Here is a 14,351-nt window from a genome sequence, read left to right as displayed (position 1 = left end):
TCCAAGTAGCCTCTGAATCTGTTCCAAGTCTAAACAAAGAACAACGATCTCAACTGAAGTCTGTTGTTATAAAATACATTACTCTTACATACATGTAGCAATTTTTTTTAATTTTTCAGCTTTTTAAAATAGAACCATCATTACGTATTGAGCTTTTATGACTAAGCAAACAGCAAGATAACCCTGACCAATTCAGTTATGAGAGTTTTTTCAGTTTGCTTAGGTTAACACTTGATCAGGCCCCATGGCCTAGTAAGGTCTCACTTCTGTGTTCTGCAGACCACCAATACTACCACTGTTACTAAGCACTAACATGTAAAGTCATTCTTATACTACTAGCATGTAAAATAATTTTTATATATATATATATATATATATATATATATATATATATATATATATCTAACTGGGTATCTATTGGAGGAGATCAAAACGATATGCACCTGAGTTTTAGAAGTTTATAATCTAAATCTGTAACAAGCATAAATACACCTCTCTGAAGGGAAAAAAGAAGTGAAACAAACCTATGATGAAAGAAAAATCCTAAGGAGGAAAGATATTATGCAAGTATTAGATGAACCACATAAAGTCATCAGAAACTGATCCTTAAGACAGCTGACAGAAAAACTCATTACCTTATTATGTGTTAAGGTTATCCGCAGGTCTGGTTTTATGATCCCATAGGCTGTCAATAGATCTTGGATCTTCTTCAGTTCTTCCTTACATTTTCTATTTGTTGAATAAAACTGCTTTCTTACAGGAAGATTCTTGAACAACTTCAGAATTGTAACTGTAGTACCTGCAAGCAGGTGACCAAAAAAAAGTAGAAATTACTATGAAAGGATACCACTGACTGGATATTGCAGAGACCTATCTGTATGCTGCTGCATACAAAATAAACCCTAGTAACACTAAATTAGAGTACATTAAGAGACAAAATATACCAAATTAGCAGTCATCCTCCCCCAAAAAGCACTTCAAGTGCTGTGATTCCCCTCTTTTAGTCAGAGTTATGACTGCAGCATTAATCTTTCTTTCATACACACTGACAATGGTGAGAATCAGCACTAAATAAAGCTGAAGACACTTTCAGTGCATAGTAAGTTAACTTTCATTAGTAAAACGGTTAACACACTAGAATCTAATCAGACGTATCTGGAGGAAAAGGAACTCTGTGCTCTATTAAGGCCTTTTGCAAGCATTTGCTTTAGGGTAGTACCTGGAGAGCCAGATACCTCTGTTCAATGCACACAGTAAGGGGTGGAATAGTAATCTACCAACACTATCACAAAATCCTTGCCCATAATGATATTTCAAAGTATTAAGTATGTCAGAGAATTCAGTTAATCCTTCAACAATTTTGACAAAGGCACAGCAATGCAACCCACAGGATTTCCAGCCATGGAAAATACAAGTCTAAACCCTAAAAATGACTGATATTAGCTAAAATTAGAGCTCTCAGCTTTCTTCAGGATTTGCCCATGTACTGGACCTCGGTAGCTTCTTCTGGCTCAATGGCCCCCTGTGGCCAGTTGGTGCTGAGGTCAGGTGCCAGACTGTAGACAGGACCTTGTTGGGGTAGGAGCACTGCAAGCAGCTGGGGGACAGGTTGTGGGAACAATATTGACAAGCAGACACTGCAGCTCAGCTGGGAAAAGCTGCAAGTGCTTCCCCAGGAGCACACCCTTACCACAAGCAAGGTGCACACCTCTTCTATGAATACACACTGTGAATGTAAGGACACAGTGTGATCTAAATAGTCCTCGCTAAGGAACAAGTGGCTGAGCAGAACACAAGGTAGAGGACATGCTGCCCCAAACCTGCACCATGCCTGAACCACCAAGGCCACCTGTGAGGTCAGGGCAACCTTTAATCTTTCACACAAACACACAGGAAGATTGCCAGCACTGTACACATCCTGTAGGTTAGAAAGAACTGGGACTTTGCCTAGTCCTGTAGCCATGCTGCTTCATGCAACTCGTTCACACAGCAGCAGGGCAACTCTTCCTCCTTTCGAGCGAGGATTTTGCTAAATACAGAAATGTTATTTTAGTGCTGAGCAAATCTTTCATATACTTATATAGTAAGTCTGCCTGGACCTGGGGCACTGAATTTTTACAGCTTTTATTTCCACTGACAGCTTGAAGAAGCAAGTCAGAGAAGGAGAGGCTAGTTTATAATTACTATCTAAAGCAACTTACAAGACACATTATTTCTTACGGCAACACATCCTCAGTTGACAGACGTAAGGCAAGACATGTTTGCAGCTGCAAAGATTTCATACTCAGCTTTCAAGTAAAGAACAGGTATTTCAATATCAAATAGAGCCTCAGAGAAACATAAAATATTTCTGTCAGAGTTCAATATCAGAACATCCTACCTTGTCCAAGGTGAGAAGGCTTTTTAGAAGCTACATGCCCATTGCTATCCAAGCCATATTGAGTGCTGATATCATCAGCATCTGTCTTTGTTGTGATCAAAACCTGAAAAGAGTGATTTTAAGAAAAATACGTTAATGAAGAATTCACAAAATTCAGCAGGAGCGCAGATAAGCTTTACTGCCATGCTTATCATTGCATTAGTTTAGTCACCACAGTTACATTTAATTATTTTATAAATTTTTTTCTATGGGTGTTTCTCAGTCATATCCTACACTGTGACTCATTTCCCCATCCATTTAACTAAAAGCCATGCATTTCTTTCACATATGCACACATGCATTTCTACCACACATAGCAATTCCTACTACCTACAACACACACTCCTGTATCTTCTATTCTAAGACAGGTTAAACAAACAAATAAATCTATTGATAATTTTGCCTTTTCATCATTTATGAGAGAAGGCACACTATGAGAGCTTCTTAAATTCATGTGAGATTTCACAAACACAACTCCTATCAAACAAGCAGTCCATTATCTTTCTGCACCCAAACATATCTAGCAATCAGTGGTAGCATGTTTTGTAAGCTATTAAGGTAACAAACAGATCAGCTTTAACAAGGCCAGTCATAAACTAGAAGTTAAATAAAACTCCAGTTTCCCGAGTTGAGGTAGCAATGTTTTGAACAGAATCAGTGCATTTTAACTACCTGAAAGACATAAAGGTTATCACACACACAGAGCTTAAGGATATTATGGTTTACTTTAGTGCCTCCTTTGAATCATTCAGAGTTAGACATGCCTCTCAGAGGGAGAAAAAATAGTACCTGATTACATGGAACCGAGTATTACAGACCTACTTAAGGGCCAATAATAAATTACCTCTTATTATATTTTATTATAAATTACTCCTGAAACTTCAGGGGGCAGTTTGGGTAGGCAGAATGCAATTAATACCAGGAACATTTAATAAACATAATTACTGATTCAAAGTTTAAAGTAATACCTATTAAAGTACTTGATACTCTCAGGCCGCCTCCTATCTCTTATGAAATGTACCATAGAGCTGATTATAAAGACAGAACAGATGGCATTCTGCCCTGACAACTCATTAGAAAGAACCAGTGATTGAGGTCCATGATTATCTGTCAAAACACCAACACTTTTGAAAGCATCTTTGGAAATCTCCATCCAAAACACAACCCACTTCTCCTTACTGCAAAATGAATGTAGCCCAAGGTAGCAAGGAGTCAAGCTGTAACATATCTCCTGACCTTGACAGCTGGTGATTCTAATCAGACACGGTTATCAGTATTGGCATACAGGATCTGATGCTTGGCAGGGAGAAGAATCTGAACCTTGACCTTTTCACAATGTGAATACAGAAAGGCAGAGCACAACAGACAGGTAGGTGCTGTACCCTTAACACTGAACATTTTTCAGAGGGTTTTGAACAAATGTACTTACTTTTCAGCAAACCACTTAAATCCCAAATATCAGTACACAGTCAGTCCTCTTAACACAAACATACGGATCAGACTCAGGTCAGGGTACAAGTTCCTGTTTACTCATACAGACAACAAAGTTTGTGCAACTGCAGTCATACACATGTCAAAGAGCAATATGTAGCCCAGCAACATCCCATGACTGCCAATCACCTAGATAACATCAAGGCAGAAATCATTACTGGTATGGTAGCTATGTGGGCCATCAGTTCCCTAAAATTATTTCTCCTGGCTACCACCTCATTTTGATTTACCCTAATTCAAGGAGAAAACTCAGCCATACCCTTTGACATTATATTTGCTACTAAACACTAAGAAGAATAAGCCAGTGTTTTAAGGAATCATGGATCTATATGTGTATATATAAGGAATCATTATCTCTACCCTGAAAAACACTAAGCAACCTATCTTCCGCCTTTTCTGACCGAGGAAAATAAACGGAATGCTGGAGTATGACAGGTAGGACTGACACCAACAAGAAATCCAAACTGCTTCTTAACTGTGTGACATGACTTCCATGAGCAGGTAAAACACAGCATACACAAGCCAAACTATTCAGAAAACATACCACTGGCAGGCTGCTGGAACGAATTTAAAGTCTTTGCACTGATATTTTAACAATCACACACACACACAAAAATAATCATGAAACAAAGAGACTCAACACATTTATAGCAACTGCTTACCTCTGATATACTGCAAATTGATGCCAAAGCTTCCCCACGGAAACCGTATGTTGTCAATCTTTCAAGATCCTCAGAAGAGCTTATTTTTGAGGTGTAGTGTTTAACTGCCATAACTGGAACATCAGCAACCTTGATTCCATTGCCATTGTCTCTTACTTCTATTTTGTTAAACCCATAATTCTCCTAGAAAAAGAACAAAGCATAACTGAGCACTAGAACAACTGAATGAATAGAAAGACAAGTTTGAAGCAGTTAAGGTTACAGCTTCTAGGTTGCTTATTTGTAGAAACTGAGCAACCATTAAATGTCTCTGCTTAAAAATAAATAAATGAGTGAACAAATAAATAAATAAATGTTAAAAAAACAACCCACTACATGTTATGACTGTGGAATCATAGAATAGTTAGGGTTGGAAAGGACCTTAAGATCAGCTAGTTCCAATCCCCTGCCATAGGCAGGGACATCTCACACTAGACCATGCTGCCCAAGGTTCTGGCCAATCTGGCCTTGAACACTGCCAGGGATGGAGCATTTACCACTTCTTTCACCACCCTCACAGTAAAGAACTTCTTCCTTATATCCAACTTGAACTTCCACTTTTTATGGTTTCTCTAGTCGATGCCATTCATACCCTACAGTTCGGAAACACCACACTAATATAAATACACCAAAATCAAAACAGTAATTGAGTAATAAAAAAAAAATACTCTGATGAAATCTGCAAACCCTAAGCTCAGAAAGAGATCTATAGCTGGAAAGCTAAGGACTTTTTGACCTCTTTTCACCTCTCTTACCTACTTGGTATCTTTTTTGGTTTTAAATCACCACAAACAGACCCACATCCATCAGTGGGTCATCACAACTGGTTTCAATTTCAGTGCTGATTTATCTGACTTCAGTAGTTTTCTGGTCTCTCTACAAAGTCTCAGTATACAGAAGCTGAAATTCTAATGGGGGCAGAAACAAAAACTTGTAAAGAGGTATTACACTTTACAGGAACAAGTAAAGGCTCCTAGAGGCTCTTTTAAAAACAGCTTTCAAGGAAGCAAAGTTCAATCTGTGATTTACTTTTACATACATTTAATACATATTTTCCTGAATTTTAATTTAAATGAGTCATTTCAGTAAGTACCAGCATAAGTAGGGCTGGCCTCTGAAAAGCCAGATAATGAGGACGGCTAAATGGAAGATGGAATCCAGGTTCCATAACATCTTAAAAAGGTGCAGCAAACAAATGCTTCCTTCCAGCTACATTATAACTCACACATGTAAATCACACCCAAAAGAACCACAGGCCAGAAAGTAATTAGAGCCACAGATCACTAAACTTCTTTCACAGAAGCATGCCTGGCTCTTTGAAAGGTTATGATGCGACACACAGAAAAATGTGCTGTAGTGCGTAATACATCCAGGCAACCCTAAAACTGGTTTTGCTTAGAAAGAATATCTTGAATGAGTGACTGCCACCACTGATGCTGTGCAGAGTACATGATGGCTGCTCACAGAAAGCTGACTGGTTAAACACAACCAACCTGGTTGTCCCATTTGGACATATACTGAAAACAGTTATGAAAAAATAATAGTGTGCTCCCAGGGTTATTTCTTGAAGTAAAAAAAATATCACAAAAACAAAAGGAAGGTATCTAAAGGCATCATCTGTGTGCAAACATGATCTGCATTAGGAAACATCACAGTTCTGTAAGGTAGGCATAAAACGATATATATTTAATTGATACAAAATAGAAATGTGGGTACCTTTCACTTTCCACATTAATGAATGGTGCTAAAGCTACCTCCAGGTGAAAAACAATCCTCCCACTGGAAAGCAAACCAGAACCTAAAGCTGTCACAACTCAGCTAAACATAATATATCTCAGCTGAACATAAAAACACATTAGGAGATATAAACAGGAAACCTTCTATCCTGCTGCTGTGTGCACTATTGAAGGCTTTGAGCATTTTACAAGAAATCCTTGTTTCTACTCAAATTTTTATTTCCAAACCACTTAACTGCTTAGGAAAAGCAAGATTTATCCTATCCAGCTTTCACCAGAATGTTACAATAATGAGTCTATTTCTTTTCTAATATTACCTATTTTTACTTGCACAGGTCTCATGCAAAGTATTACAGTGCTTAAACTTTGTATTCTTCGTAACACCCTCTATCATGTTACATGACCTAAATACTACTGAGATCATGATCCCATGGTATGTTTAAGTTGCTTTACCAGATCGCCATATGATTCAACTCCCTTCTCTTTTGTTCACAGCTACATGGTCCCATCTTTGTTTCAGCTACAGTTCTGTAACTCATCATGAAAGCTCTAAGGTCAATTCAGCTTATTAAACTGGCACAAATAATCCACTTCTCTTGCTGGGTTACTTTTCTTTTGCATTAGCAAGATGAATGGATCACAAGAAATACAAATGCTTAGCAATGCCGTGCAGATGGATGTAGGACTTTGTTTTTCAGGCAATGAGATTGATCAGGTGTACAGGGGAACTTAACCCCAAGCTAAATTTCCTCTGAGAATGTTCTAAGGCTTAAAGCTTCCACTTCATGCATTGGAAAAAAAGGTGCAGAAACAAGTGTCTGCCTTTTTTACAATGGCCATTTCGGACAACAGTAGAAAACCTGTAGCTAAGATTCACAGTTCTCAAATCCCAACTTTGCTCCAACTACTAACATAGGCTAGTGCTCACTGTCTCTATTAAAATATGCAGGTCTCAGTCAGACTGTGCAGATTATCTTCATAAATTCCTGCTGTTAGATGTCAGTCAGGAAAACTGACAGCCTGATGTCCATGAAGTCTCTTCACCTATACACAAGAAATTACATTCTTGCATCAATGTTTTTTTGCCATACTTTAACCTGAAGCCAGGAAATCATATCAAGAATAAAAACATAATTCTATATATGCTTAATGCACAGTCATACTACAGAGCCAGCTGACTGTGCTGCTAATAACAACGTTCATATTGCTAAAAGTAACAAAGCTGAGGTTCATATTAATGAATAGCTGCCACTCAACACCTTATAGGAAGGCCACAGTTCACTTTGTGGTCAAATGATTGGCTTTCAAATGAAATTAAATATCACATTATGTAAAACTACAACACAAGCCAATGTTCTCCCAGTGTTGTGTAAAAGCTGACTTATACACAGTGCAAAGATGCTCAGTAACATCACCTATTGCTGTTTAGTCAAACAAGTTAAAAATAAAGTACTAGCCAAAGCTTCACACCACAACAGACGATTCCATGCTTTCTACCTGAGAACCATTCCACATGCAGGCTAACTCTTATCTCTCTGTCTCCAAAAAGCCATTCCTGTCTTTGTTCAGACAAATGGAATCAGTCCACACAAATCAGCTAGCCTTCCTAATCCACCTAGAAGAGGTTAAAACAATGAAAATTCTGCAAGTTTCAGGGAAAAAAAAATCAAAACATCAAGCTGTAAAATTAAATTTCAAAGCTTTCATTCTCTCTGATGTTTTTGAACTAATCCAGAATTACGTGGTCATTGAGTGGGTGTCATTATGTGGTTGACCTTATTAAAATTACATGCAATTAAAATAGCACTTTGATCATGGAAGCACTTTAGCCTTGGAAGGCAGACGCAGGGATTGTGAGAACGAAGACCTTAGGCCCACTGTATGAGAGGATCTGGTTTGAGACCATCTTAAAAACCTGAAAGTACCCAAGTCCATGGGACCTGATGAAATCCATCCACAGGTCCTGAAGGAGCTGGCAAATGAAGTTGCAAAGCCACTGGGCATCATATTTGAAAAATCATGGCAGACAGGTGAAGTTCCTGACGACTGGAAAAAGGGAAATATAACCCCCATTTTCAAGAAGGGGAAAATGGATGACCCAGGGAATTACAGACCAGTCAGTCTCACCTCTGTGCCTGGCAAAATCTTGGAGCAGATGCTCCTGGAAGACATGCTAAGGCACACAAAAAACAACAAGGTGGTTGGTGACAGCCAGCACAGCTTCACTAAGGGGAAAACCTGACTGACCAATTTGGTGGCCTTCTATGATGAACGTATGAAACCAATGGACAGGGGTAGAGCAGTTGATATCATCTACCTGGACTTGTGCAAAACGTTCGACACTGTCCCACACAACATCCTTGTCTCTAAATTGGAGAGACATCAGTTTGATAGGTGGACCACTCAGTGGATAAAAACTGGATGGATGGCTGCACGCAAAGAGTTGTGGTCAATGGCTCAATGTCCAGTTGGAGACCAGTAACGAGCGGTGTCCCTCAGGGATTGGTGTTGGGACCGGTCTTGTTCAACATTTTTGTCGGTGACATGGACAGTGGGATTGAGTGTGCCCTCAGCAAGTTTGCCAATGACACCAAGCTGTGTGGTTCAGTTGATACGCTGGAGGGAAGGAATGCCATCCAGAGGGATCTCGACATGCTTGTGAGGTGGGCTGATGCCAACCTCACGAAGTTTAACCATGCCAAGTGCAAGGTCCTACACCTGGGTCAGAGCAATCCTAGGCACAGCTACAGGTTGGGCAGAGAAGAGATTCAGAGGAGCCCTGTGGAGAAGGACATGGGGGTGTTGGTCAATGAGAAAATGAACATGAGCCGGCAGTGTGCGCTTATAGCCCAGAAAGCCAAACATTATCCTGGGCTGCATCAAAAGGAGTGTGACCAGCAGGTCAAAGGAGGTGATCCTGCCCCTCTACTCTGCTCTCGTGAGACCTCACCTGAAGTATTGTGTGCAGTTCTGGTGCCCTCAACATAAGAAGGACATGGAACTGTTGGAACAAGTCCAGAGGAGGGCCATGAGGATGAGCAGGGGGCTGGAGCACCTCCCATATGAAGACAGGCTGGGAAAGTTGGGGTTGTTCAGCCTGGAGAAGGCTGCATGGAGACCTCATAGCAGCCTTCCAGTATCTGAAGGGTGTCTATAGGGGTGCTGGTGAGGGACTATTCATTAGGGACTGTAGTGATAGCACAAGGGGTAATGGGTTAAAACTTAAACTGGGGAGGTTTAGATTGGATATAAGGAAGAAATTCTTTACTATTAGGGTGGTGAAGCAATGAAACAGGTTGCCCAGGGAGGTTGTGAATGCTCCATCCCTGGCAGTGTTCAAGGCCAGGTTAGACGAAGCCTTGGGTGAGGGGTTGGAACTAGATGATCTTAAGGTCCTTTCCAACCCTAACTATTCTATGATTCTATATAAAAATATTACAAAAATCCCAGAAAAAAAAATCCACTAATTTTCAGTAGTACCGTTCTATAGTTGTGCAAAAGCACAGGTTTCTTCTCCCCTACAACCCACAGAACAATCAGCAAATCTTGTTAACTCACTGAAAACTGACAACCTCTGTAAAGTCAGGTTTGTTTGGTCTAGAAATACAGTGATTTGGATTAGCCTGGACTGACAAAGAATCTAAGAGTAGTGGAGATGACTTATGCACTAGAAATGTTTGAAAATACTCTTTTTAATTGGTTTGGGACTTCTCAACGATGGAAACAGCTGGTTATTGTAGCATGAAACCCACAGCAATTAGAGGGCTTTCCCCCCACTATCTGCATGGCTCTATATTGGCACTCCAGTAAAAGAAACAAGGTTTGTTCTAACAATTTTTGAAGGCTCTAAAACCTTCTGTTGACTTTCTGCAGTTACTGATCAGGTCATAGGACCTGAGTCTAATATCCCTCGAACTGGAGTTACTCATGAAACAAGACACTATTTAGCCTACATATTGAGATGATAGAGGTCATCACAGATGTACCTTCAATTCACTTAAGGCAAACAGCAAATAAGCAAGTTCTTTAACATCTGCAGGAGACTCAAATGGAGAGCACTTGAGACTCATTCAGAAAAGAAAGCAGTGACATGGACAGAGAAACTAGTAGAAAATTCATTTCCCTCCTAATTAAGAGCATTTGTCTAACACTTAATTCAAGAATAGCTTATACATTCACTGTTATTTGCAGGAAAGGAAAATGGATGCAATTCTGGATATATCCATTTATGCAGATTGTAACAACACACTTTCTTACAAACTAGGAGATGCTGATACTAGGCAGCTGTTGACAAAACACTGCAAAACCAGAAATATACATGGCAGCAAGAGAAACTAATCAGTTTGTAATTTAATTCAATCTGGGGAAAAAAGCACAATTTCTTTATTACAAGCAATACTCCCCCTCCACCCCTGAAACTATCCTTGAGTAATATGCCAACTTTTTTGTTAACATCTTGTAAAAATAAGATGTTAGCAGTAGCCAGAGTTCACCATGTGGTAATTTATATTATAAAAATACCTAACATGGCCATCAACATTTTCTATTGTTTCCATTTTCATCTTCCTGACAATATTTTGTAGTGAGCATTGAACATGTCAATCCAGCAGGGAAACTTAAGCCCAAAACCTTTTAGAACAAGCTATTAGTCAGAAAGGTAATTTGCAAGTAGAAAAAGAAGTTCTAAAGAAGTTTCTGGGTTTACCCAAAAATACACTCAGGAGCACAAATATGCCTTACTGTTTCAGTGGGGCCTCAAAAACATTAATGGAAACGGTTTGGACCATTTGTAGTTGATGTTAAAATATATATGTATAAATACTATTAATACCCTTCTATTCCCCAAACCTTCATAGCCTAAAAAATACATTTGCAATGGAACAACTTCCATTGCCTCTTATTTTACATTCAATTCTTTGTTAAAGAAATAAAGGGGTCTTACCAGTTTAATATCAATATTTGTGGCACCGGCATCCAAGGAATTTTCTATCAGCTCCTTCACCACGCTAACAACTGATGTAATCACCTGGGAACTTGAGAGGAGACGAACAGTCTCTGCTGAAAGCTGCTTCATGGTGGAATAAGATTAAGCGACACTGTGTAGAAAGGTAAGAGAATATGAGCCACCTTACAAATACACACTTCTAATTAATTGTTTCACAGCATCTTTTAAATGTGGGTGAAGCATAAACAGCTGAAGAGTACAAATTTCAATATATAGTAGAAGCAGTTAGTAGGAGCAGTCAATAGAAGTTTGACTTGTAGAAGAAACAGAACACAGGTCTAGCCTAAAAACCACTGCTTTAAGTAGATTAAACTTCTAATGAAAAAATTCTAAGAATTCAGATAAATACTGAGCAAAATGGTGTATTATCTCTCACTTATGTACTCATCTCCACTAACCTACTGTAATGTGGCTGAGATCCTGCAATTCCAAAAGCAGACAGACCAGATGGTAATGCAGAGTGCTAGTCAGAAATATCTTCAGCTACGATATTTACCCAGCACCAGGTCTGATTACAGCACTGATAAATAAAATTCCCAGTATATAAAAAATCATGGAAGAAATATGACCAGAAGGAAACTGTTTTAGAGATGGGAAAGAAGCAGGGAGGAAGCACAGTGGTACTGATGCAGAAGTCATATTCAGTGGCAATGAGATCTACCAGTAAAAATGAAGAAAGGAATAAAAAAACCAGAAGGTTATTATAATTATAACCTTATAATATTATAACCTTGCCTTTCTGATCTGACTTACTCTGAGTCCCAAGACAGGTCAGTGTATTTCTCTGCCTCTGTATCTTTTACTTGAAGATGCCTTGTATCAAAAGCCACAGGAGACACCTGGTTTTTACCATTGAAAACACTTACAAAGGTTTGTAAAATTCCTGCATCGTTACACAGATACTCTACTATGAAAAGATTGTAAAGAGATCTGCAAATTTTTGCATGCATTTCTGTTTAAGTACCCAAGTAGACACAGAAAAAATCTCTGGTACCCTTTCTACACTGGCACAAAGAACTCAACCACAGTTTTTCACATGTGTGAGGAAGGGGGGACAAAGAGCATTGCTAGACAGCTCTTTGCACCCCAAGAACAGTTCAGACCTGGGTTTCTTCTCTCCACAGCAGCCCTCTTTACTAGGTTGTGTTATTTACATTGAGAGGGAAACAATTCCAGCAGTCCTGGCTTTCCCATTGATTCAGTCCAAGCTATCTGCTGGACAAAATAGCACACTCAGCACCCAACCCAAGGATATAAATATGTGTGGAGGAATGGAACAAACCCAGATTTCCTTCCAACACACTCAGGTCACAGTGGGGGACTGCAACCAACACCCCAGAGCACCACTATCCTGCAGCGTGTATGCAGCTGATACAACAATTACAGGACACTTCTCTCTGCCTTGATGTTCTTCTAAAGGCTGCCACTCGTTAAACATAAAAGACAAACGCAAAAGCATAAGTTACTTGGGAAAAAAATGGTACAGTGCTTTGAAGAGGAAGCAGCATTAAAGTTTTTTAAGAACTGCTACAAAGATATTTTCTCTTTATACTTGTTATTTATATACCAAAGGGAGATTGCCTTTCAGATGTGGTAAAAACGTCTGACAAATCATGTGCTCCAGCAAACAAACTGCAAACGAGCACAGAATAGGGCTATTGAAGACAGACCAATATTAATCACGTACACACATTCAGTGAGGCAGGTTTCCCCACACAACCACGCATTATACAGGGCTCCCATGTAAAATGCTTTATGATTTAGGAACGACAAGTACCAGATCAGAGCTGGATATCTTTACCAAAAGACACTAAGACAAGGGAGGGTCTTAAAAGAAAAATATTACAGATCCCAAAGACAAACTGTCTATGAGGTGTTACTGATGCAGATGCTTTGGGAAAGAAACCAGCTCTTGGACTGCCCTTCCCTCCCCTGGACCCACACCACCCCGTGTGGGGCTCTGCGCTGACTGCTCACTGGATGGCAAAGGGAGGACGTAAAGCTATGCTGGCCACATCTCGGGGACACCTGCTGGTACTTGCTACCTATGCAAATACATCCAACCTTTGATTACTTTCAGCTAAAAGAAAATAGAATGGTTCGAGTTAGAAAGGGCCTTAAAGCTCATCCAGTTCCAAAGGGACACCTTTCACTAGAGCAGGTTGCTCCAAGCCCTGTCCAGCCTGGCCTTGAAAACTGATAGGGATGGGGCAGCCACAGCTTCTCTGAGCACCCTGTGCCAGTGCCTCAGCACCCTCACAGGGAAGAACTTCTGCCTTATATCTAATCTAAAAGATACATATTTCAGCTCAAGCCATGTTACAATTACAGCTCTTCACTAGGCAGGCATACTATAATTTGTGCTCGGTGGGAAGGCAGTGGTTTCTGCCCTTGAGCATCATCACTGAATGCAATCCGTTTACCCATCTAAGCAAAGTCAGCCATCCCTGCAACACGGGTTTAGACAGCTGTAATACTACACAACAGCAGACAAACTGCAGACAAAACCTCCTTAAACTTCACAGCCGCAGCCTCACAGATCTGTAGGGTAGCACCCCAACCCCGCTCCCACAGCCACCTCCCTTGGGAGTCCACCGGCTCGGTGGAAAGGGACAAAAGCTGCAGATAAACTCCGCGGCGGTCTCCCCTGAGTTTACCTAAAACCACACCAACAGTCCCCAGCTCCCGGTTCCGCTTTTCATTACGAAAATGCACGGGGGGCTAAGCTCGCGACGCCGCCGGGAGCCGAAGGGAGGGCCCGGCGTGCGGGCTTCGGTCCTCACAGGGCCTGGTCCCTCACGGAGAAGGGAGCGGGACGCCGCATCCAGCCGCTCCCAGGCCTAACCCTAGGCCCTAGCCCGTCCCTGGAGCGGCAGCGGTTCCCGCTGAGGTGAAGTCAGCGGCCAGAGACAAAAAGCGTCCTCACCCGGCCAGGACCCAAGGGAAAGCAGCAACCCCGCGCCCTTGGGCCTTTCCCAGACGCCCGCCCCCCTGCAGGC

At 40.6% G+C, this 14,351-nt stretch overlaps 1 protein-coding gene across 3 annotated transcripts in view; it reads right to left on the bottom strand.

Annotated features, from left to right (window-relative positions):
* Positions 1-14,351, bottom strand: part of PMS1 (PMS1 homolog 1, mismatch repair system component) — a 48,287-nt gene that overhangs the window by 33,797 nt on the left and 139 nt on the right. The window contains exons 1-5 of one of the 3 annotated variants that reach the window (XM_005145583.3): positions 14,279-14,351; positions 11,290-11,443; positions 4,573-4,755; positions 2,381-2,483; positions 636-799 (exon numbers count right to left, since the gene is read on the bottom strand). In XM_005145583.3, the coding sequence (XP_005145640.2) occupies positions 636-799; positions 2,381-2,483; positions 4,573-4,755; positions 11,290-11,421 (582 nt within the window). In that variant the 5' untranslated portion in view covers positions 11,422-11,443; positions 14,279-14,351. Of the gene's footprint in view, positions 1-635; positions 800-2,380; positions 2,484-4,572; positions 4,756-11,289; positions 11,444-14,009; positions 14,257-14,278 lie in introns of those variants that run through there. The other 2 variants (XM_031045867.2, XM_031045868.2) reach the window with 2 other exon arrangements.

This window comes from Melopsittacus undulatus, chromosome 8 (assembly GCF_012275295.1).
Source record: "Melopsittacus undulatus isolate bMelUnd1 chromosome 8, bMelUnd1.mat.Z, whole genome shotgun sequence".
In the NCBI taxonomy this organism is placed as follows: domain Eukaryota; kingdom Metazoa; phylum Chordata; class Aves; order Psittaciformes; family Psittaculidae; genus Melopsittacus; species Melopsittacus undulatus.
The sequence above is the reverse complement of the archived record's forward strand: the minus strand, read 5'-3'. Positions and strand labels throughout refer to the sequence as shown.